Source organism: Carassius carassius, chromosome 49, assembly GCF_963082965.1.
Source record: "Carassius carassius chromosome 49, fCarCar2.1, whole genome shotgun sequence".
NCBI classification, from domain to species: Eukaryota; Metazoa; Chordata; class Actinopteri; order Cypriniformes; family Cyprinidae; genus Carassius; species Carassius carassius.
Window position 1 is genome coordinate 6394881 of NC_081803.1, and position 26659 is coordinate 6421539.

At 39.3% G+C, this 26659-nt stretch overlaps 1 protein-coding gene across 1 annotated transcript in view; it reads right to left on the reverse strand.

Moving 5' to 3' along the window:
* Positions 1–26390, reverse strand: part of si:ch211-127i16.2 (amine oxidase [flavin-containing]) — a 40420-nt gene extending 14030 nt beyond the window's left edge. The window contains exons 1-9 of the mRNA XM_059544712.1: positions 26095–26390; positions 25895–25982; positions 15607–15787; positions 14894–15008; positions 14645–14802; positions 13600–13689; positions 12868–12952; positions 3314–3414; positions 1895–2053 (exon numbers count right to left, since the gene is read on the reverse strand). Of these exons, the coding sequence (XP_059400695.1) occupies positions 1895–2053; positions 3314–3414; positions 12868–12952; positions 13600–13689; positions 14645–14802; positions 14894–15008; positions 15607–15787; positions 25895–25982; positions 26095–26212 (1095 nt within the window). The 5' untranslated portion in view covers positions 26213–26390. The remainder of the gene's footprint in view (positions 1–1894; positions 2054–3313; positions 3415–12867; positions 12953–13599; positions 13690–14644; positions 14803–14893; positions 15009–15606; positions 15788–25894; positions 25983–26094) is intronic.
* Positions 26391–26659: the final 269 nt, after the last annotated feature.

Here is a 26659-nt window from a genome sequence, read left to right on the forward strand (position 1 = left end):
TTTTAAACAGCGGCGGTGATGAGGCTCCATTTCCTTCAGGTGTACCCCATCACACGCCCCCCAGCCCTGACTCGTCCAGCGCCCCTCCTCTCACACACCCACTGCAGTCGGGAGCCTGGTGAAGGGCGCCGATTTAGGACGGGGTGCCGGTGACAATCAGGGAGGAGGCAGCTGACTCGTCACAGTATTTTCAGTTTTCATTTAGTTTTAGTAATTCTGTTACATGACTTTGACATTAGCTTTTGTTTAATTATTTATATATAGTGTTAATAGCTTTATTTTTATTTCAGTTGTAGTCATTTTAGTTAGGGGTGTGCATGGATAGTGAAATAGTCAAATATTCAATGTACAATAATTATTTGAAAAATAAAAACACTATTCGAATTTCACTAAAATGTTGCTTTGCTGGCCATAAATGTAGTGAATCACGCAAACTAAAATGAACCGTTGAATCTAAATGCACTGTGGAACGTGTAAACAAATTGACTGTATATGGCAGAATGGCATTGTCTGTCTCCAGGTGCAGCAAAGTTTGGAATTACTTTGATCAGCATGTCTAAATGATAATGGAATAAAAAGTTAAATATATATATATATATATATTTAACTTAAAAAAATAAATAAATTTGTCGCACTGGTTGACCAAGAAAATGTTGCTAGTTTAGCTGCAATAAGTGGTCAAAGTAAGTTAGTCCCTAGATGCTGTAATTGGGGTCAAAAGATCTTTCAAATGTACAGTAGTTGTGCAGTCTGACAAAAAAAATGGTAATATTACATAATTTCTTTTGGAAATAATATTATTATTAAATGCCTAACCACTCATTTATTATAATGCATGTTTATGAAGGCTCTTAAGAGCGTGAAATGAACTTTGAAATGGGAATGCTAACAGTTGTCTCCACATATTATTGACCACCTCAAGTAAGGCTAGATGAAGAAAACCAGCACATTAGCTTTCAAAACACAACAAGGTTGTGAAGCAGGTTATTGTGACGGTTATAGGGCTGGGCGATATGGCCCAAAAAATGATCACGATAAAAAAAAATTGTGTCAGTAAATATCGTTAATTCTCAGGATACACTTCAATCTTTATTTTTTTAAGTGTAAAGGCAGATTTTTGCTCCTTTGCTTAACAAAATAAATATCTTATTATTAATAGTTATAGTATCTTAATAGTAATGATTTTTTTGTTTCTTTCTTTGATGATGCACACCTTCGGCACAGTTTGTAGTGCAGGCTGCAATATTAATAATATTACATTTTTTGGTCTCTTAGAAGTTCATATTTCACAGCAGCTTGTGTTGACATATGCAGATGATAATGTGTGTTCATTATCAAATAACTGTAACAACCTAACTTTTATATAGTGAAATGTTATTATTCAGACTGTTCAAGTTTTATTCAAATTAACCATTTTTCTTCAAAAGTAGCATACGTTTAGACCATGATAACTAGTTAAAACCACACATATAGCACCTCAATGCCATGGTAAAAATGTATCTATATGGTTTCTAGCTTCTTCTATGAAAAACAGCACTCTACATACATTTAGTATAAATGTCGTTATTGTTTTATTTAGGAAAATTATATCACAATAATTATCATTATCATTTTATTGACCAGCGCTTGACTGTTATGCTTTTCAAAGGCGTTTCTGAGCAACTAAATGTCTATATATATATATATATATATATATATAATTTTTTTTTTCACCTCTTGACTCATTGTCTCAGTATTCCCTGAAAGTGTGAAACTGAGAATAGACCTGACATATTAAATTTCCTTCTCTGTATCTAGCACTCCCTCTTTCCATTTCTCACTCCAGAACAGCTTGCTATGTTATTTAAATACATCACTCTCTTTCCAAAACTCATTCTCTCTATCTGTCTCTCACCTTTCTGTCGCACCAGTCATGGGCCTGTACTCCAGTGATGAACCCCACCAGCGCAGGACTGCCTCTGGGGCTGGTGGCATCAAATGTGACACTTAAAGGACAGTCCTCAGAGGGACGCACCACGATTTCCCCCGAGAAACCTCTCTGCTTCCAAAAGGCCTGTGAAGTCAGATCAAAAAACAGCCTTGAAAATGAAAAGCATTCTTTCTTTATTAAAAGAGAGCAGCGCTATGCTGAAACTGACATTATCTGCATAAATGTCAACTGTTTTTCCATAAATGTGAATATTAAATTGAAGCTCTATGATCAGTTATATACAATATCTACATAATTATTATCAATCAAACGTCATGCCCTTTCAAACCAAGGGGCAACATGACTCCTTCAGATAGTGATTTATGTTAAACAGGTTTGGCATTATATGAGGGTTAATAAATGGTGAAGGAATATTACTTTTTTTGGTGAACTATCCCTTTAAGTGAAACTGTTCTATTAGACTAAAATATCTAACACTCTAACGCATATAAATGACTAAATTGTTGTTAAAAAGCATTTTGTTTTTCCAGAAAAAAATGTGTGCATGCTGTTTCTCCCATAAAGCCTATTAAATGAAATAACTAAATAAGTGATGTATTACAAAGTTCAAAATTCATAAATGTGTAAATATATGAGGTTAAAGATAATAATAAAAGATTAAAACATATTTTAAAAGATTAAAACACATAAAAGATATTAAAGCACATAAAAGATCCTCACGTGAAACATTTACGATTATTTGTTACTCTGAAATAAAACTTACTCTAGAGTTACTTGGTTATTACATTTAAATTAAAAATTAAATTAAATAGAATTTATGCAGACGCTTTTATACAAAGTGACTTACAGTGCATTCAGGCTATCAATTTTTACCTATCGTGTTCCCGGGGAATCGAACCCCAATGCTCTACCAATTGAGCTATAGGAACAATTAAAAAATATAACACAAACATTTTACATTAATGCAACTGTAATATTCAGAGGCAACTTTAGGGAGTGATTTTTGTGTCTGTTTTAGTTCAAATTTAAAAAAAGAAATAGTGTGAACTTATCATTACTTTCAACATTTTATGCACAAGTTGTCAGTGAATGAAACCCATTATCTTATATAAAATATTCGAAAACATCGTTCACAGTTGACAGACAAATCTTAGCCTCTACTTAAGATCTCCAGTCAGTGCAGAGCCAAGATATTAACTTATAGTGAGGGCTTATAAGGAATATGCTAGACAGAGCACTAGGAGGCAGCTCTCCATGCCTCTGCTCATTTTAACTTCATTATAGAGTTTAATGCAATAGAGCTGTAGGGGAAGTGACTGCACTGTGCTGGGAAAGCCGGTAAGCTGGCTTTTGGTAAGTGGATGGGTTATGCGTGTTACTCACAGTGGGGTAAGTGACGATAAACTTTGTCATGTGGCCAATGGGCAGGCACTGGGTGAGGCGCTGACGCTCCACTGGCAGGGCAGGCTCGTAAAGGATCTTGGCTGAAAGAGAGGGCATAGTCAGCGTGCCACTGAATTAAATAAGAGCCATTTAACGCTAGAAAAGAACAGTGGAATGATACTTACATTCAATGAGAAAGACAGTTCTGTTCTTACATTTGCTAGAACCCATTTCTCTAAACTTTGGTCACTTTTTCAAAAGGGAACATTTGGGAACACTGTATAATGTTATCTGTTGTCAGTGTTTTTAAAGGGATAGTTCACCCAAACACGTGAACGAGTCAATGTTTTGTTCATTATCTGGCTTGGCTTGGTGTTCATCTTCAGTTCTCTCTTCACAGCAGTTCAGTCAGTGTACTGTTTGAGTAAATGAATTACTCCGGGATATTGGTTTGTTTTAACTCAGAGGGAGTGTCAGCCACATTAAAAAAGTTAACAGCTTAAGTTATTTTTGGATTAATGTGTATTGGAGACGCGAACCGTTTAAAATGATTCAGTTTGATTTGGTGAACTGGTTCAAAAAGATCCGGATACATCGAATGATTCGTTCGTGAACCGGATATCACAAACTGCTTTGTTTTGAACTCTCTCACAACAGACACGGAAGAGAAGACAATGCTGAATAAAGTCATAGTTTTTGCTATTTTTGAACCAAAATGTATTTTCGATGCTTCAACAAATTCTAACTGACCCTCTGATGTCACATGGACTACTTTGAAGATGTTTTTATTACCTTTCTGGACATGGACAGTAGACCGTACACACAGCTTCAATGGAGGGACTGAGAGCTCTCGGACTAAATCTAAAATATCTTAAAGGTCCCATGAAATGGATTATTTCCTTTTCTTTAAATGCTTTTTAATGTTTCCTTAGGTGTACTTATATTTAGTATGATTTTTACATTTAAAATGTAGAAATAAAAAGCATTTTTATATCCTGATAATAGCCCTCTGGCTTGAATGCTCTGTTTGAAGGGGCGTGTCTGCTGTGAGACTCCGAGTAAACGACAACTGTTGTGATTGGCTGACATCTTTGCATTTGAAATGCGTATTACATGTGGAACCCTCTCAAATACTACAGCTGTCAAGATTAACGAATCGTGGATTTGTTTATTATATAATTATTTTTTCGATCTTTTCCCATCACATGAAAGGCTGCAGTGATGAGCTGAGTAGACAGAGTCTGTTTATCGCGTGAATGCAGTGATCTCGTCATTATTGCAACACGTTTTCTCTCACATAATGCTTTCACCACAACTAACGACAAACAAATGAATACACCACATGAATACAGTAAGAACTCCATTGTGCAGCATAGCAGCGTCATTCATTGTAACGGCAGTTTGGGCAAGAGTGCAGATAATATATACTCGCGATGTGTGACAGCTCCGAAAAAAAAGGGAGCGTTCTTTGATCGCTCTCTGTAGTTAAATCACAATTTAAATAACAGATTTGTTTCATGCTACTAAGAGAAAGAACGTGAAGTTGATCGTTTAGTCACTGGCTTGATTCACTGATGCATAAACAGTATTAAACGATTTAGAAAGAAAGTCTGTGTGAACTTGAATAATTATCTGCACATCAGAAATCACTGATCACAGATCAGGCATTAATAAACACTGTTACTCACTGTTTGTGCCGGTGCTGTCGAATCCATATCATAAAAGTCTGTTTAACGCCTGTGCTGACATTGCGACTGAATTATATGTAAATATTTGGGCGGGCAAAGCAGAGAAAGGGGAGGTAACATTTCTCTTTACAACGTCACAAAGAGGAGATTCCAGATCAGACCGTTTGAGCTTCCATTTTCTCAAAGGCAGAGAAAGATAGCAAAATCTCGATTTGCACCGATTAAAATTTTTAGAAACTTGGGGACCACATACATGCTAGGGGAACTCATATTAATGTTAAAAAACCTCAGAAAGTGAAATTTTCATGTCATAGGACCTTTAAACTGTGTTCCAAAGATAAACGGAGGTCTTACGGGTTTGGAACAACATGAGGGTGAGTTATTAATGACCTAATTTTGATTTTTGGGTGAACTATCCCTTTAAGGAATTGTTTTATGAGTGATAAGGTGTGTTTTTTGGTAACAACTTTTGCTAGTAATATGAAATAATGACGTGATTTGAGACTAATGTACTAAGTGTTATGGTACATTGGGTGCATTATTTTTTACAGACTTTTCTTAGAGTGTACATTTTAGTACGACCTCAGAATCAAGTACATGCATACAACGCCTTAAAATTCTGCTTATATAGGCAGCTCACTAGGTTTTGAAACAGAGCAAATGTCTCACTGACACTCACTTGATAGGGGATTATGGGATACTTTATTGCTGTTAGAGGACAGGACTGAAAATAAATGCATGTTTTAAAGAGAAATTGAAAAAAGCAAATGGATTAAAAGATATGGAAGGGGAAAATAGTGAGAAGAGGAACGCAGACATGAAGAATATGGTATAGAATAACTCATAGGTCTCAGATCATCCTTTGGTATTGATTCAGGTGGCTATACCTTCTAATCAAGCAGCACTTTGGCAAATTGGATGTAATACCCCAATGACTAGCTCTCCATGAAATTGCCAATATATTAAAGAATTCTTTGATTTAACACTACTACTTTGTTTTCCTAAAAGCCGTAATTAAGGGTTAGCCCATTTTGCGAGTGTAAGTGTAGGGTATCCAATAACTTTATGTGCAGCCCTCAGGGCCATCTCTACGCCTGAGTAACACAAACAGTGCCAGAAGGGACACTGACCTCATTTTTGACGAGACAGCCTTCTGGCGACAAGCCAACTTGTCAGCTAGCCTTTTGAAGAGCGAGGCACACAAATAAATAGTCGTTTGCTACCCAGTTGGTCACTTGAAATTAAAATGCTAAACCATAACAGTAAAAACCTTATGGAAATAATATACTTTAAAAGAACATACTTAAGTACGAACTGAACTGAATGTTTTTGGAGACGTAGTTATAGTATATTATTTATAATGGAAATGAAAATGTATTATAATTGAAATTTAAATATAAAGCAATTCGTTCTTAAAAAGTGCTTTTTTGGTTCCACTTAAGTAGGGCTCATGTATACCTTTATATGTAATTACTCTAATTGTCTTTGAAATTTGTTGGTCACATATTTAAAAATATATATTACATATTTAATTACATGAACTTTAAATGTAATATTGAATGGCACACTACAGTTGAAATACTAATAGCACTTAGCGTTTTTGTACGTTTATAAACACATTAAAAAAAAAAAAAAATATATATATATATATATATATATATATATATATATATATATATATATATATATATTAATAGCTGATAAAAGTCTTGAAGTACTTCAATACCCACAATTTTCAAGAAAAATCCACCAATCAGAGAACTTGAGTGTATGAACATGCACAATAAGCTGATCAAATAAAACATGTAACACATGAAACATGAGTTGTTGTTTTTGTTTCTTCCCAGTCTTGATGCCAAAATGTAAATGGACGACTAGTTCATTCCCTCAAGATGTTATGATGTATACAGTTATACACTTCCCCATTTTCCTGTTTTTAAATTATTTTTAGAGTCAAATGTTTTAATGTTGTGATTCATTTGGGAACTGGCAAGTAATTTTCCTAGCTTTAAACTGTTCATTGAAAAAAATTTTTGTTTTTAAGTGAGTGGGAAAAATATTTCTTAGGACCAATGGCTAGTCACTGTTATACCAGCTGAATGTGTGTTATGATACCTCAGATAAAGTCCCAAGAACAGCCTGATATGAATGTGATTATCTAAAAAGCCGGATATGCAAAACAATTACAAAATACCAAGGTTATTATAACAAAAGGGACATACAAGTGCACTTGGATACTGTTGGGAAGCAAACTGTCACTAAGTCCATCTGTAAAAATATTTTTCATATCACCCAACATCTTATTCAAGTGGATCTGGCAATACACAGAAAGGCATTTTAATTGAAGCTAATGTTAATAAACGTCTCTATCCAGGCACTGAAAAATCAAACAGGACAAGCGATGCAGAGAAGCGCTACGTGTGTAATTTTGTTAAGCGATGGCAATCAGAAAAATATATTTTGATTGCATTATGTTTCACAAATATTTCTAATTGAACAAGAGGCTCTGATTATCACATTTCCATTGGGTTGACTCTCTCCCAATGCACTTTCAAACATGTTAATGAATACAACAAACCACACAACACACTGTATCATTTCTTAACCATGATTCACAGAATATGTGCAATGGTTTACATGTGACCGACAGTCCTATGTCAACCCACATGAATCTGTCTCTCTGAAGGGCTGAGATGGCAGACGGGGGAAACAGATCTAATTTATCCCGCAGTAACTGAGGCGTGGAGTTGCTCTCATTGATTGAGAGCGATCACTCTGCGCCTGGCAGTTCATCATAAATGTGTGCTTGTAAGCGACAGCGACTATCTGCTTGCTTAAATTTGCTAGACGTTAGGAAACAGCGATGCCGCAACACCACCTCTCTGGCAGCCAAACGGAAAGACAGAAGGGTGAATTCATTTATGCAGCTTTTGAACAAATTAGACATTTGTGTATGTTTTATATCAATTGTGGCAGCAGTTATTCATCTAATAACAATCGAATGATGGAGGGAGTGTTAAACAGGCGTGTACTGTGTCCAAAAGCGCAGTTTCACCATTTCAAAAAGCCATTCAATGAGTGATGCTGTAGAGGCCAGTGAAGTACACCAGATTGTTGTAATCTGCTGTGTCCTCCACAACTGAATACTCAATAACAGCGGAAACTGTGCCGTGCAAATTGCATTCAGCACATATTATTAGAAAATGTTTAGTGAACCAGTTGTCAGAATAACACAACAATGCAAATAAACGACACTACACACAAGCAATGTGGCTGCAGATCATGCTTTGGTGAATCCACTGGTTATTTTACAGACCATATTTTAGTTCCACTTACGCTTCTGTCAGTCTGTCTCTCGCTTTCGTGCCCTCAGGTATTTTATTTATTTATTTTTTGTATCTGTGTTGTCTCTATTCTCCCTCACTCGTTGTCATATCTGTCACCTCTGTTACTCAGGGGTGAGTGGTGGAACAGACATTTCTAACATAACCTCAGGCTAATGGACCACAGGTGCTCTCAGCATTTCTGTAGGATTCGCCCACCCGCCTGGAGCCTTGGGGAAAACTGTACTTAAAAAAGAAGTGTGTTTCACTCTACTTTTGAATAACTAAACAAATTCTAATATAAATGAATACACATACATTTTACATACTTTTTTATATATAAAATGTAACAGTTCAAACATATTTTATAACTGTGTAGATTTAACACACAGTCCAAAATACAGTCAGACGGATGCTAATGCTTCCCTGCTTTCTTACAGTATAAACAGACCTCAAAGCGAAACTCTGAGTGACGCGTCTGTGAGGTTTCCTGCCACCGCCGTAGTCCACTGTCACTGGATATGCTCTCTCATCAAAGTGGAGGCGATGGGAGGCCGGGCCTGGGACCGTTTTCTCTGTCAGTCAGCTCAAATTGCATGCAGCTGCAGTGCCAGCTTAGTCAGGTACAGCGTTTTGGAGGACGACTTGGGAGTTAAATATAACAACCAACCAGCTGCACCCGGTTATGCTTCGACATGCCACAAACCCACCGAAGGAATGCGTCCAAACTCGGTTGAGCATCCGAACGCCAAACAAAATACCAAGACAAAAAGCACATGCATCCCACAACCTGACTAATCGCAGGCATATTGTAGGCTTGGTGCAGCAAAGCATGAATACTTCATGGGTTTATACAGCTACACACGCACCCACACACAGCAGTTCCAGCAAACACACACACGTTCGTTTCTCATGGTTGCCCACGCACACACACCCACACTTCATATTCTGTCCTCTCCCCAACTGACAGAGAACTCCAGGATTGCCGTGTAAGGCTTTAACACACGTATTTAAGTGATCGCTAGAAGACGTCCATCTCGCTGACTTTCCTCATGACAGGCATTCCCTGTGACTTCTGAAGTAAACAAATTTATAGGGAAGAGTGGAAAGAGTGTATAATTCACATTTTCAGTCATTTTGGAGAAATGGTTCACATCAAATTTAAAGTACCCAAATTTTGCCACTTCGAATATAACCTTTCCATGCAGTGTGTAATATGAATGTAAACAAACCGCAAAGCTGTAAAGAACCTTAGAAATGGCATAATAGGGGCACTTTAATATTCAGTCAATGTTTATTCACCCTCATGTTGTTTCAAACCTGTATGCTGTTATTTTTCATATGTGAAACAGAAAATTAGACTTAAAATAATTGTGAAATCTTAATATCAATGTTACAAATAAATGCAATATATATATATATATATATATATATATATATTTGGTCACAAAACAAAAAATCATTATGCATGATTACATTAAAATTACATAAATAAAAGGTATATGTGGAATATAGAGCACGACCACTATTATGATACTTGTTTAGAGCTTGAATGGCAAGAACATTTGCGTTCTGTAAAAACAAAACAATAAATGAGTTTGGAATGATACTATAGTAACCATTTTCATTTTAAGGTGAACTGTTTCTTTAAAAATGGAATATAATATGAAAATCAATATTGAGAATATACAGTGAGACGCAGCTCTTGTGGGCTGCAATGAACAGAAGTCTTCTATTACCTGGCATGCATAATGAAGTATATCAAGTCAAGCAGTTCATTAATCATTGAAATGGAGGTGGTGGGGGAGGGACTTCACTCATTATAAAAGATAGATGGATGTGAGGTTAAAACATTGGTCTCCATCAGCCCAGAAGACAAGACGACACGCAGCGGGACAAGCTAACACTCGAGTGAGAGAGGCAATAGGCATTAAAAGACCTGTAGGTGTTCAGTTCCCTGAGTGGATTAGTCTGTATATCACAGACAGCAGCTAAAAACTGGAATTAAAAACTACATTTAAGACATTTTCTGAAAACAATCCCTTAGGAAATAGTGGTCACACTTTACAATAGGGTGTGATTTTTTAACATTAGGTAATGTATTAACTAACATGATCTAGCAATAAACAATACATTTGTTACAGTATTTTTTCATCTTTGTTAATGTTAATGAAAATACAGGTCTTCGTTGTTCATGTTAGTTCACAGTGCATTAACTAATGTCAACAAATGTAACTTCCTAATAATCCATTATTCTAATAATGTATTATTAAATGTTGAAATTAACATTAACAAAGATCAGTATTTTTCCGTGCTTAGTTCATGTTAAGTAATACATGTAGCTACTGTTAACTAATGAACCTTATTGTAAAGTGTTACCGAAATAGCTAACCGAAACCTGTATGTTAATACAATATTATTAGTGATAATAAATATTAACAGTAACAAAATGTTACAATAGTAACATTAATGTAAATCAACTACATTTAAGACATTTTCTGAAAACATTTTCTTTAAATGTTGGTATCATGTTCTCACCCTCATGCAGTTTCCAGTACTTTATTTTCTATTTTCTTATTTAATATTTTTTCATATTCATATAAATAAAACACAGAAGTCCTTGAGCAGCTTTCCCATTCAGTTAAAGTGGATGGTGAATAAAACTGCCAGGCTCAAAAGTATAAAAGAAGGAAAAAAGTACAGTGAAAGTTGTCTGTATGACTTCTTCTGCTATATCCCAATTATTCTGAAGTTGTATAGTAGCTTTGAACTGACAAAAAACATATCATTCCCTGACTGTCATTACTAAAGTAAAAAAAAAGCTATAAGCTTGTTGGTGTTTTTTTATACTTGGCATAAACTTTAATTGAATGGAAAAGCTGTCGAAGAACATTCTACTAAAGATCTAAAGAATACTCTACTAAAACAGTATTTTGTGTGAATTACGAAATGGAATTACAAAAGCATGTAGACATTTTTTTTTTGCATTGTATCATAATTAAGTGAGTGAGTGAGTGAAGTGACATTCAGCCAAGTATGGTGACCCATACTCAGAATTTGTGCTCTGCATTTAACCCATCCGAAATGCACACACACACAGAGCAGTGAACACACACACACACTGTGAGCACACACCCGGAGCAGTGGGCAGCCATTTATGCTGCAGCGCCCAGGGAGCAGTTGGGGGTTCGATGCCTTGCTCAAGGGCACCTAAGTCGTGGTATTGAAGGTGGAGAGAGAACTGTACATGCACTCCCCCCACCCACAATTCCTGCCGGCCCGGGACTCGAACCCACAACCTTTCGATTGGGAGTCCGACTCTCTAACCATTAGGCCACGACTTCCCTAATATATTAATATGCCTATGTGTGTGTGTGTGTGTGCTGGTATTTGTGACCCTGGACCACAAATCAGTCATAAGGGTTAATAAGCTAATAAATAAGCTTTCCATTGATGTATGGTTTATTAGGATCGGACAATATTTGGCCGAGATACAACTATTTGTAAATCTGGAATCTGAGGGTGCAAAAAAAATCGAAATATTGTGAAAATCGCCTTTAAAGTTGTCCAAATTAAGTTATTACCAATGCATATTCCTAATCAAAAATTAAGTTTTTTTATATTTACAGTAGAAAATGTACTTAATATCTTCATGGAACATGATCTGTACTTAATATCCTAATGATTTTTGGCATAAAAGAAAAATCATACATTTTGACCCAGTAAACTATACCCCAGCGACTTAAGACTGGGGTCACGTATATGGTCTATGAGGACAAAAATGTGTATAACGACATGGGGAATACAACATAAACATTGTTTATGAGGACACTTCCTGTGTCCCTGTAAAACAAAAGGCTTAAAAAACAAACAGAATGGTGTTTTATGAAATTCAAAAATTGCCAGTAGTTTTCTTTAAGGGGTAGGTTTAGGTGTAGGGCAATAGAAAATACAGTTTGTACAGTAAAAACCATTACGCCTATGAAGAGTCCCCATAAACCATAAATGCAATTATGTATGTATGTGTATATAGTCACTCAAAAAATACAGCTTGTATCATGCATCAATAAACCAGTAAAACTATTCAAAGTTATCAGGTTTTTAAAGATGAGAAAACAGGCCAGAGGGTGGACTTCTAAGCACACTGCCTTCATTATTTAATCGCTTAATTCTTTTCGGACGGCTGTCTAATCTCACCAGAGTCTCTGGTTTTTAAAAATTCCCGTCACCTGTCAGCTTGCCATCTGTGGATTCTGATTTAAGGCCAGAAGGATGGAGGCAGTTCAGACACTATGTGTAATTCAGAGCTGTCCTTAGATCCGTCACATTAAAAGTGTCCTCGCCAGACTCAGCCGCGCAACAGACTGCAGCGCTCTATCTGTTAAACAAAACGTGGCAGCCAAACTTGAGGCCAGGATGGCGGTACTCCAGGAGCAAGTGCACTATAGGGGGCACATGACTGACAGCTGTTTTGGGGTTAGTGCGACAGATTGTTTTGTATGAACCATGTGATTCACATAGAATCGTGTGTGCGTGCACTAACCTGCCAAGTGAGAAGGACACGCAACAATGACAGCTTTACAAAAGACTGTGTCTGCAGAAGTTGTAACTTTTATGTTCTCTGAATTCTGTAAGAGAAAAACGTATTAGAATTGATTAAAAACTGAAACCCTATTAAGGCTGGAATTGTGAGGAATTGTGAGAACACTGACAATGCCCTGCTGTGAAGGAAACCATAGTCAACACAAAAAGAGGATTATATATATATATATATATATATATATATATATATATATATATATATATATATATATATATATATATATATATATATATATTTGATATAAATCAATGAGTTCATGTGGATAAACAGTGGGGTGAGTACAACTTTCTACTCAGGTATGTTGATGTAACACCATTAAGATGGCTAATGGATTTTACCTCTCTATGTGTCAGAGCAACATTATAGGCTAATTCCCCAAAGGTAGGCTTTCAAAAGATTTTGTGTCACCAATCCTTAAATGAGAGCCATCTAATGGAGTTGATTTAGCTTATCTAAATATTTCAGTTCTGACAAGCACTTCACCATACAATAATGTACAATACAGAAATGGAAAGGAAGAGGCTGTGCAAAACAAACGAGAAGCACACAGCGGGACCTACGTCTTGGTTTCCTTAGAGTATCTTGTTTAAAGGAAAGGAACTTATCTCCCGCACCGCTGGTGGAGAAATGCTCGTTATCTCTGTGTCAACCTCGCACTGATGGAGTCGTTACCTGACATATGGTCATTACGGCGGCGCCAAGCCGAACCCGTTCTTTGCCGATCTGCTCCACTAGCTTCTCTGACAGCTGCTGAGTGCCCCCCTGTGGAGAGAGATGGCCATCATACTGAGCTCACCCACAGCTGCTGCTGCTCTCAACACACAAAAACACACCACAACACCTCCTTACAGATATCTGTGTTGTGGCATGATTCCCCACTGGGCTTCTTATCTGCCACAGTGAAGCTTTTATATTTAATTTGATATTTTTATTTTAAAATAAGTATTATTTATTATCTTTTTGTCATTTCTATTGTATTTTTATTCTTTTGTATTTCTTTATTATCTTTTTGTTATTTGTATAATTGAATTATGTATGTTTCTTTATATTATTGTTAAAAACTAATTCAAACTGGGGATGCTCATATTAATAGAGAAACCCATTTCCACCATGGTATAAAAACAAAAAACGCAATGGCAAATTTGTAGCTCACAATTCTGATTATTTTCTTCTTCTGCCAATTCTGACAGAATTGCAGAATACATTTATTCCCATTTATAGGTAGGTCTAAAGGGCATATTTAACAACATTTTATTCAGAAATACACAAACATTTACCTTAATCTTAAGTAATCATTTTAATTTGAAAGATGCTATATAAGCGTTCAGTTTCTTTACATTTAATATTATTTATTAAAATTATTCCATATTCAACTAACACAGGCTGACATTGAAATCTATATTTGTAACTTCTTTTAAAAAACTTTTATGGTGGTTTTAATTCTTTTTGGAGCTCGACATGCCCTGGTCGCTATAACTATTGTTATATTGTTGGAACTATGCTTACTTCGGTATTCAGTGGAAGAAAACAAGTCATGCATACATGACAACATTTTAATGTCTGTATGAATTATTCCTTAAAAACCAGTTGGTATTACAAAAACCTGGACTTTTAATCCATGCTTAGCCTTGTAACTGAGCGAATAGCAATTGTAGAAAGTGTGAATGATTTCTGTCATGTCTCTGTGTTGTTTATCCACCTTATCTCTCTCCCATACCTTGACCCTGAACTCCTGACCCGAGCCAGGTGTGGTCTCCAGGAGTCGTAGGGTGCCCCCTGCTGCAGCGGAGTACATCAGAAAATACAGGAAGGAGATCTGAGAGGGTTCCAAGCCAAAAACGATACGGCTACACAAAGCCAGCTCCTCTTTCACCTCTTTAGGACACACAGATAGATAAGTATCGACAGATGTCAATGAGCTACTTTGCATAAAGCAATTGAAAATGCAAGAAATGCAAATGCTCACGTGTGGTCCAGATGTATTTTTCCATGAAGGTGTGAAGCGTCATGCCATCATACAGCTCAGCATTAGGAGAACTCATTGGGTCTTCAACTGATATGGTCTGAGTAAGATGGTTAATCTAGGTGATATACACATAATTAGGGATGCACGGAAATGAACATTCTGGGCCAAAAAACTGAAACAATATAATATGTTCCAATATTACTTTTTTTTAAATTTAACTCGATAATATTAATGATACTGAATAAAAAAATTAAAAAAAACACAAGCCAATACACTTTAGTTATTATTATTAAATATCCATGCATTACTGCACTGAACATTTACAGCTCATATTTTCAGTGCATCTAATCCACTTGAAGAATACTTTTAGTACACTAACAACACATTTCTCACCTTACGGTTGAGTTTGAAACTAGCATGATGTCAAAAATGACCTCAATAGATTGAACAAACCCATTAATCCATTCGCCACTCTTAGTAATAGCAGCTAAAAAGCTTTCATACATCTGTAAAGGTCTGAGCAATCTACAAGATCTATTGTGGCTGAACGTACAAGGTAAATATGCATCTTAAAAACAATATGGAACCTGAAGCCTTCATCCATTAAGATATGAAATGATGGCTATTAGTCACATTCTAGTACTCAATAAAAAAAATAAGTATTTTATTGTGGACCGGCACTTTGTCAGATGATATGGTGTTGTTTCTCATACCCGCCACAGAACCTGGGTGAAGTCCAGCAGGGCCAGTGGGGAGTATGACGGCATGCTAGAGGTGTACGTTTTGATTTTGGCATGCGGACCACCCACGTGATGCACCTTCTTGCCCTCAGTGTATTGTGGGAAGACCTCCAAACCAAGCTCTCGAATAAGTTCCATGACATGGGTCTGCGAGCTACAGGACATGAAAATCAAGTAAATTACCAGTAACCGTGTTTCTGCACATATTCGGACATCTAAAGGCAGCCAGACGTCTGCCTCAAATCGACTTGGTGTAAGTTGATGAAAACCCTGCTTGCCCTCATCTAAAGTGAAGGCTTTCACAGCCCCAGGCAACTGCTGTTTATTGACCTCGTCAGACTCTGAAAGTAGCTCTGGGTTTTTTCTAATAGTTCGGGTAGTGGATTACAGCAATAAACATCTCGCTTGAAAACACATTTCTACTGCTTGTAGGCTTTTGGGATTTTCCAATTATCACACCTCAAAAACAAGCAAGTTGGGGCTAGTTGTCACAATCACTATTAGTAATCTCCTATTACATTTTGACTTAATAATTGTTTGTTTCTGCTGTTATCTTCGTTTTGCGGTGCCTGTTTGACAAGAAAGCACATGCATTTATGAGTTTTAACAACGACTTGCTTGCGTTCTGTTATGACATACTTGAATGGAATAGAAATATAGGCAGAATATTACCTTAAATTCATATAATTTTCAGAATCTAGAACATAAAAATAAAATGTAAAAGTTATGTGCTGCGGAAAGTATTTCTCATGTCACTGAAATAACGCATACAATTTATAAGACCCTGGTTTGGGGGTCACACAACTATTTTGGTGTTTAGCCCAATTGAGACCTGTGCCCCCGTCCATAAATTTTTCAAACTGCTTTTCTTATGCTGGAATGCTGGAGCCTGTCTCAACTTTTTGGACTGTGGACAAGGAAACATCTCCAGGTTACCTAACGTAACCTTGGTTCCCTGAGAGGAGTGAATGAGATACTGCGTCATCTGAGGTGTCGCTTTGCGGTGTTATCCCTTCCTTCCTTGAATCTACTGAAGCCCTAAGAAATATCACGGGTAAGAATTCACCTGCCAATGATGTTCAAGCAAGCAAAATAGAAGTGGGCTCTCCCGCACTATAAGGTTGCGCTGAACGCCATTGCCTCAGAATCTTTGGACTGAAGCAGAGTAAAGCTGACAAAATCACAATGTGCTAGTGGCCAAATAATAATCCAATGATTGCAGCACTAACACAGACACTATTGCATAATGTTACAACCGGAGATAAGCCTGACCGTGCTATAAGGGTGACAGTCATGCCAACACCTAGTACTGATGTCCACTGCAACTGTGATGCCGGTGCTGTCATGAACATAATACACACAACTTCAATGACTGCCGCAGTCATCCACATGACCTATTTGACACCACCCACAATCTTCAAGTTCAATTTGTAGACATAATCCTTCGGCAAAGGCAAAGTCAAGATGCGAGTGAAGAAACATTTAAATCACGGAACTGACCTAAGTGCCCAGCATGAGTTGATCATGTGGAAGGGTGAGAGGTTATCGGCCTTCCTGTGCCACTTGAAATTCTTATTGACAGGACATTTTGCCGGGAAACTATAAACATGATGGTTTCAATCCGGACACAAAGGCCATTAGAGTTCCTGTCACTCACAACAAGCGAGGGACGTGAGAACAGCCATAAGAGAGCTGACAGTCTCGCCTTATGAGTGAGAGCAAAGCAAAGCACTCTGCCAAAGCTGCAGCCATCAGCTTGAGTGCTTCCTGAGAACTCTTAAAGTCAGAAACTTCTCTGCTCGAAATGAATGAAGTATAGGTTACAATCTGTGAGTGCCCCTATGAAATGCAAGCACACATCACAACAGAGCAAAGTTGCACAAAGTCCACTGCACATCAGCCTATATGACCTAGTTGAAACACACGACAGAGAGGGGCATGGCCATGAAATCTCACAGTCATCCAGTGGCTGCTCAGCCTAGAGCTGTAATCAGGCCATAAAGTTAGGCCCGACAGGACCCGAGCCCGACAAGTACATTTTGATTGACAGCTTTTTAAAAGCCCAAACCCGTTTATAGCCCGACATTATTCAAATGTGCGCACGCACACAGCTCTTTTGCCTTTTGTCAAGAATGAGTAATTTAGACATGTTTTAACCATAGACTGTATAAAAACATGGACGTAGTGTCCGTGACGTCACCCGTAGACTCCTGAAGTGTGTTTTTGAAGCCTAAAGTGTGTAGAGCGGGCCGTCGTCATCTTGGCAGTGCTTCACCGCGCGACTCTCCCGGACAATCAAAAATGGGCAAAAAAGGCGGGAGCTAGTTGCTGTAGCCACACCCACCTAGCCCGACGGCAGTGTCAGCAGCGGCAATCCACCTGTCACTCAAGTGGCTACGCCCTTAATTATGCAGAACTTTAAGTCTTAATATAATTTAAACGGATGAGTTATAAAAAAATTCACCCCCCTCACAGTTGTCATGAAGGGCAAAATTAGCTATTTAGACCAAAATCATTTTCTGAACCAGGCATGTTTTTTCCTGCTGTAAAGTTGGGCATTTTAACAAGGGGAGTCTATGGGACTGACTCCCTTTTGCAGCCAGCCTCAAGCGGCCAGTCGATGAATTGCAGTTTTAGTCACTTCCTTATTGGCCTCACGAGAGAGAGCGGGAGGTTGGCGCTCGGTTTTAACAGCCTCAAGCGGCCAGTCGATGAATTGCAGTTTTAGTCACTTCCTTATTGGCCTCACGAGAGAGAGCGGGAGGTTGGCGCTCGGTTTTAACATAATTTATTCAAAACTCTGAGTGGCGCCGATACAGGATGGCTGCCTCCGTGACGTGCTCTGCAGTTTTTTTTGTGTTTTTGTTAGTTTGTCCTGTCTTTAGTTATATTCCTGCAATCAGTTTCACCAGGGACGAATTGCTGGATATTCGGCAACACACATCTCCCGATATTTCACCGGTTTTCGACTATTCTGATGTTTTGCTGGACATTCTTGTCGGCGGAGCGGCTGCCCTGATCACACGCTTCAAGAGGACGCGCAGGCGGGGAAAGCGAGCGGGAGCGCTCGTGAGACTCAGAAAACGCGGATTTCGAACGCCGTTGCCTAGCATCCATCTGGCAAATCTCCGCTCTCTACCCAACAAAACGGACGAACTGCTTTTGCTCTCTCGGACAAATAAAGATTTCTCCCACTCTGCTGTTCTGTGTTTCACGGAAACTTGGCTGAATGACACCATACCGGACAGCGCGCTCCATCTGCCGGACTTTCAGCTGTTTAGAGCGGATCGCGACGCAGAATCAACGGGGAAATCGCGCGGCGGCGGGACATGCTTTTACATCAATGAACGGTGGTGTACAGATGTAACTGTGTTAAAGAAGACGTGCTGCTCAAATCTCGAAACGCTCTTCATTAACTGCAAGCCGTTCTATTCGCCGCGGGAGTTTCATTCGTTCATTCTGGTTAGTGTTTACATCCCTCCTCAAGCGCACGTGAGCTCAGCTTTACAGAAACTCGCTGAGCAGATCACAGAGACAGAACAACAACACCCAGACTCTGTTTTAATCATTCTTGGGGACTTTAATAAAGCCAATCTCTCCCGTGAACTGCCAAAATACAGACAGCATGTTACTTGTCCCACAAGAGACAGTAATATATTGGATCACTGTTACACAACAATAAAGGATGCATTTCACTCTGTTCCACGAGCAGCTTTGGGACATTCTGATCACCTTCTGGTTCATCTTATACCGACCTACAGGCAGAAACTAAAATCAGCTAAACCTGTATTAAGGACTGTAAAAAGATGGACTAATGAAGCAGAGCAGGATTTACAATCTTGTTTTGACCTCACTGATTGGAGTGTTTTTGAAGCTGCTGCCACCGATCTGGACGAACTCACAGAGACCGTAACATCATATATCAGTTTCTGTGAGGATATGTGTATTCCTACCAAGACTCAACTAAATTACCTACAATGACAAACCGTGGTTCACTGCAAAACTCAGACAGCTCCGTCAGGCCAAAGAAGATGCTTACGTGAAGGGGGACAATGTCTTGTATAAACAGGCTAAATACACACTGGAAAAGAAGATCAAAGTGGCAAAGAGGAATTATTCTGAAAAAATAAGGACTCAGTTCACTTCGAACGACTCCGCATCAGTGTGGAAAAGCCTAAAGAAGATCACCAATTACAAGACACCACCCCCCAGCACTGTGGAAAATCAACGACTGGCAGACGATCTGAACGAGTTTTACTGCAGGTTTGAAAGAACACCCATCACCTGCCCTAAACACCTCTCCACACAACCGTTCACACCAATAACAACTCCTGCAAACAACCCTGAATGCCTCTCCAAACAAACGTTCACACCATTCACAGCTCCTGCAACCAACCCTGAATGCCTCTCCACACAACCGTTCACACCATTAACAGCTCCTGCAACCCATCCTGATCACCTCTCCAATCAACCGCTCTCACCATTCACAACTCCTGCAACCAACCCTGAATGCCTCTCCAAACAACTGTTCACACCACTCACAACTCCTGCAACCCACCCGGAACACCTCTCCAATCAAGCGCTCTCACCATTCACACCTCCTGCATCCCCCCTCTCCCCCACACCTGCAATACAGATCAGCGAGGATGCGGTGCGCCAGGTCTTTAGGAAGCAGAAAAGGAAAAAAGCACCAGGCCCAGATTGTGTTACACCAGCCTGTCTGAAATCCTGTGCTGACCAGCTGGCCCCCATCTTCACAAAGATCTTCAACAGATCGCTGGAGCTGTGCGAAGTCCCTTCATGCTTCAAACGCTCCACCATCATCCCCATCCCAAAGAAATCCAAAATTACAGGACTAAATGACTACAGGCCTGTGGCTCTAACGTCTGTAGTCATGAAGTCATTTGAAAAACTGATGCTGGCCCACCTGAAGGACATCACTGGACCCTTGCTGGATCCTCTTCAGTTTGCCTACAGAGCAAACAGGTCTGTGGACGATGCAGTAAACATCGGACTGCATTATGTTCTGCAACACCTAGACAGACCGGGGACCTATGTGAGGATCCTGTTTGTGGACTTCAGCTCTGCCTTCAACACGATCATCCCAAACCTCCTCCTGCCCAAACTAACTCAGCTCTCTGTGCCCACCTCCGTCTGTCAGTGGATCAACAGCTTCCTGACAGACAGGCAGCAGCTAGTGAGGCTGGGAAAATACACATCCAGCACCCGTACAATCAGCACCGGAGCTCCCCAGGGCTGTGTTCTCTCCCCACTGCTCTTCTCCCTGTACACTAATGACTGCACATCTAAGGACCCCTCTGTCAAGCTCCTGAAGTTTGCAGATGACACCACACTCATCGGCCTCATTCAGGATGGTGACGAGTCTGCTTACAGACAGGAGGTTAAAGAGCTGGCTGTCTGGTGCAGTCTCAACAACCTGGAGCTTAACACGCTCAAAACAGTGGAGATGATCGTGGACTTCAGGAGAAACCCCCCTGCACTCCCCCCACTCACCATCATGAACAGCACTGTGACTGCAGTGGAGTCATTCAGGTTCCTGGACACCACTATCTCTCAGGACCTGAAGTGGGACATTCACATTGACTCCATTGTGAAAAAGGCCCAGCAGAGGTTGTACTTCCTTCGCCAGCTGAGGAAGTTTAACCTGCCACAGGATCTGCTGAAACAGTTCTACTCCACCATCATCGAATCCATCCTCTGCACTTCAGTAACTGTCTGGTTCAGCTCAGCTTCTAAATCGGACCTCAGAAGACTACAGAGGGTAGTCCGGACTGCTGAGCGAATTATCGGTACAACCCTCCCATCTATTCAAGAACTGTACTTATCCAGAGTGAGCAAAAGGGCTGTTAAAATCACTCTGGACCCCTCAAATCCAGCACACTCCCTCTTTGAACTGTTGCCATCTGGTCGACGCTACAGAGCACTGAGCACCAGAACGACCAGACACAGGAACAGTTTCTTCCCTCAGGCAATCCATCTTATGAACAGCTGATAATAACTGTGGGACACACTACACTATTTATATTTATATACACTACACTTTTTATCCAACACACATACTTAGCGTACACGTAAATCTTTTGCACATAATATACATGTACATACATGGAACACACTATACTACTTATATTTATATTTATATACACATACACTTATTTATCCAAACACACATACTTAGCGTACAGTTACAATTTTTCCACATAATATACATGTACATACATAAATGCTCTTTTTAATATACCTGCCATACATTGTCAATTTGTATATTGTCAATCCTTACCCACCTATTTGTATTTTTTTGTATTTTTTATTCCTTATTGTGTTTTTTGTTCTGTCGCTGTTATGTTGCACTGCGGAGCTCTGTCACGAAAACAAATTCCTTGTATGTGTGAACATACCTGGCAATAAAGCTCATTCTGAATTCTGAATTCTAACTAATGTAGACTAGACCACTTGAAATTTGGAATAAAGAAATAAAATAAGTCCTCTGTAGGGCTGTCGCGGTTAAGAAATTTCCCCTGCGGTTATTATGGGTGGCTCAATAGCGCGATATGCGGTAGGCCTATTACCGCCGGGTTTTTTTTAACATACCTAATTTATCCTGATTTTGCTGCATACAAAGCTTTATCATTGAGTTATGTAGCATATATTGTTGCTTTTTTAACTGACAGAGAGACACGTATTAAAACATTTTTGTTTATTGTTAAATGCCAAACAGCAACAAGAACATGCGTTTTCCAATAAAAAATTTTTTAAGAAATCCAAGAGTTCTTACACGTATTACACATGTATTTGCGTGCGACTTTGGACAGCAGCGGATTATCGCGGCACTGGTCCACCAGGACAGTGGATTCGCGTTGGAGTCGATGCACTTCTCATGCAGATAGCGTGTGTGAGCTCGTTATCTGCTCACGCTCTCTTGGGTATGGGCACTGACGCGGAGGTTGTCCGTGACTTCAGCAGGTATGCCTGTTAAGCCTTTTCCTCCCATAGAAAACCGTTATAAGAAAACTGTTAATGTGGCTTAATGTACTAAGACAGTTATTTTTAAAAACCAAACTCACTATACATTATACTAATAAAGTACACTATGTACAAAAAAAAAAAAAAAAGAGTCATGAATATGAATGAAAGTCGTTTAATAACACGTTAAGCCTTATGATGGTTTTCTATGGGAGGAAAAGGCTTAACATGTTATTAAACGCGATGAATTCATATTCAGGGATCATCTGATTTTTTGTAGATAGTATACTTTATTAAAATGATGTTTAGTGAGTTTGGTCTGTTAATATCACTGTATTAGATTAGTAGTCTACATTAAACCACGTTAAGCGTTTTAGAATGTCCCGATGACCTCAAATTAGATGTATTGCCGCATCACAGGAACCTTTTTGCCGCAAATTTTGCATATCGGCTCATCTAAATTCGCTTGCTCGCCCTTTTCATTGGGTTGAAAGCCGAAATGTTCCCAAACTGGAGACATGACATTAGGTTTTGGGACGACCTCCCATCGTTTCAGCGACAGACCTAGTCCTCTGTGACATCTTAACATCTCAGCACTCTAAATAGGCATAGGCTCATTTAGCCTATAAATAGACCAACGCACCAATAAAAACAAGTCTTTTAAAAAATTTAATTAAGATACATTTTAAACTAAGATGGGTATTTGGCAATAACGAAATTGAGATAAAGGCTCCGCCGGATTTGCTTCGCCACTAGCAGCTGACATTTAATAAAAGAATAATGCCAACATTAGCGTAAATACTCTGTCCACATTATGCATTTAAGACTCAATTAATATTTAGTTATCATTTGAAAAACCTTTACTCACAGAGATTAGGCTAAACTTACATGTTTTTGTGGAGGAAAATTATTGAATCCACTGTAGATGGCTTCAGCGCATAAACATGGTCAAAACTTTTCCACACCTCAGACTTTGCTTTAGTTGCTGGTGCAACCAAAAGGTAATCGTTCCATTGTCGTAATCAGCATCCATTTTGACCATTTCGAAACACATCACATGACCGCTCGTTTACCTCGCAAACCGGAGCGCAAGCCCGAGCCTGTGTAAGATTATATAAATTAAGCCCGAACCCGTCGGGTCCCATAGTTCAAGACCGAGATGAAGCCAGACTCCTCGTGGAGAGGAGACGAATCTCTGGGCAGTTGACTCTATGAAGCAGCATCAACTTAACTTAAGCCCCTTTCACATTGCACGTTAGTCCCGGAAAACTGCCAGATTGCCTTCTGTGAACGCAAACACGTCCCGGGACCTAGTAACATTGCCGGGTTCAGTCCAAGAATGAGCTCTGTGTGAACAAAAGCCAGAACCTATGCAGTAAAGGGTGTGTCGTAGTGATGATACACCTTACCATTACGGGACCTTTACGGTTTGTGTGTGAACGCACACACATATTCCGGGAAATCACTGGCAGTTTGAATGAACCAAAATCTAACAATCCAGGAACAATTGCCGGGACACATTACCCATGTACTATCCAGAATTTCAGTTTGAAAGGGGCTATAGAGGCAGGCATTCTGCAGATGCACAGATACACTGAAATACTGTACAAGTCCTCTTTCCAGCCTTTGAGAAGATCTGTTTCTTCCACAACAGTCTGGGGGAGTGTTCTGATAATGCACTCTCGGGAGTCTCCGGAAGAGCATGTCACACCTCCATACAATCCAACATGGACAGAAGCAGTTCATGCTTTTATTTGGAACTTTATCTTACCAGAGAAAAGAGATCCAATACAGAATAATTTCTGTATTCTGTCTTACAGATGTCACAGTCAGCTGGAACAGTCATTGCTCAAAGGCAACTAGTTTTTGATTACAAAAGACGCTGTTTCTGCCACGATCATTCTCTGGATTCATTTCTGGCTCAGGCCCTATGCAAAGGGCTGAGGCAGAGCAAGATAACAGTTGCATAGAGCGAGTATGGAGAGACATAGTGTTGAAAACAGGTTTAGCAGGTGCATCATCATATGAGGGCTATGGCCAGTGTCAGTGTACAGTGTACAGTGACTAGTGTAAAGTGACACTATGTCCCGTTATGAAAAACCATGGCTAGCTGGTGTTTAAAGGCAAAGAATAGTGGAAAGAACGACAGCGAGTGACCAGAACATTTTATATAGGACAGACCAGTGCTTTGATACTGGAGATGCTTATATTGCATGAGTGAGTGAGTGGCTGGAACGCTTTGTACTCTCTACATGACCAATCACCGCTCTGAGGCGGGGGGCTGCATTTTATGAGAGTGAGCAAGTGGCAGAAGCTCTAGAGGGGAGTGCATGAGAAGCAAGGCTTCCTAAAGGGTTGGGTGAGATTAATGGCCATTGACTAGCAAATTCTTATGAGATTTCATAAGGCTTTAATAGATTTAAGGAAGGAGGGGATAACCCACAAAGCCATCTTCAATGACCCGAAGGGAACACTCAGGACAGATAGCCAGTCTATCACTGTACATTAACACGGTACATCAGCGTTAATGCTTCTCATTTACTTTGAATGGGTGACGTCATGCATTGCCAAACTGAATTGGCATTGCGTCACTGGCGTTGCTCATGGCAGAAGTTGAAAAATTTCTCAACTTTTCAGGTGCCAACGGAGGCCTGGGCCAATCAGCTGCAATATAATTGGCTGTCGTCATTCTGACAATCGCGACAGCGCCAAGCTTCATGATACATTCACACGGGGACATCAACTCATTTACTTTGAATGACTGACGTCATACGTTGCCTAACTGAATTTTGGTTCCATCATCATCTTGTCACTAGCATTGCTCATGCAGAAGTTGAACATTTCTCAACTTTTCAAGTGCCAATGGAGGCATCAGCAAATCACATCGGTTTATGCAAATAGCCTAGCTCAGGCGCCAAACTGTGGTCCAAGGTAATTGGCTGTTGTCAATATATGATCGGGTTAGCGCCAAGCCACAGAGATGACACACATACACACACATACACACTATGGACAATTTAGTGTCTCCAGTTAACCTATCTTGTCTTTGGACTTAGGGGAAACCGGAGCACCAAAAGGAAACTAGAACTTAAAAGTATAGAACATGCATGTGCAGTTTGTAATAATTTATTTTTGTTATTTGGCGTAATGAATCATATTATGATGCGAGAGCATGAAAAGGAGCCTGAAAGCGTGTGGTGTTAACTGCATAAATTGACATTAAAAACCCTCCCTGAACTATGCATTAATAATAATTAATTAATTAATTAAAGCTTACCTGGACACCCACTGTCCCCCCATGTCCCACTGGTCAACGCCATTCGCAGCTGGCAATTGTTTACTTACAGTACGTCCTCCGACACGGTCTGTGCAGAGTAAGAAACAAATAATTGTTTTGTGTAGCTGTGCAAGCGGACTTATATAGTTTATTAAGAAGAATATCCACAGTAAAAGTCTTTTTTTTTTCTTGAGACGGACCTCTGGCCTCCAGAACCAGGACGCTGAGTTGAGGGTTTCTCTTTTGCAGCCTGCGAGCTGCGCTGAGGCCGGAAAGTCCCGCGCCGACTACAACTACGTCAAACTGATCCTCATTCATTCCTGTAGCGGTTTGAACAAATAACGCGATGAAATCTGTTGTACAGGCTAATAGAATACCTCGACTGTCCTGCAGAGAAACTGTAAAGACAAGAGGGTTGAAAGTTCGTCTTTATTATGCACACTTGTTGCTGCCATCTATGAACTTGGCACTTCGCTCTGATAAAGGGTTGGACTAAGCGGATCGATGACTGTGGTGGGACACCGGAAGATAGGCTCCTTACTCAGACCTCCCACAAACTGACCATTGTTTCTATTTGGATTTCTGCGTGGCTAAAGTGTTAAGTATTATGTAAACCCCCCAAACAATTTAAACAAAAAAAAAATGTGCATCTAAACAAAAAATAAACCAATGTATAAAATAAGACAAATATGAAAAACAAAAGATTTTATGACAGCAAAAAATACATTTATCACCAACACAGCTTGCAAAAAGTGAAACTATTGT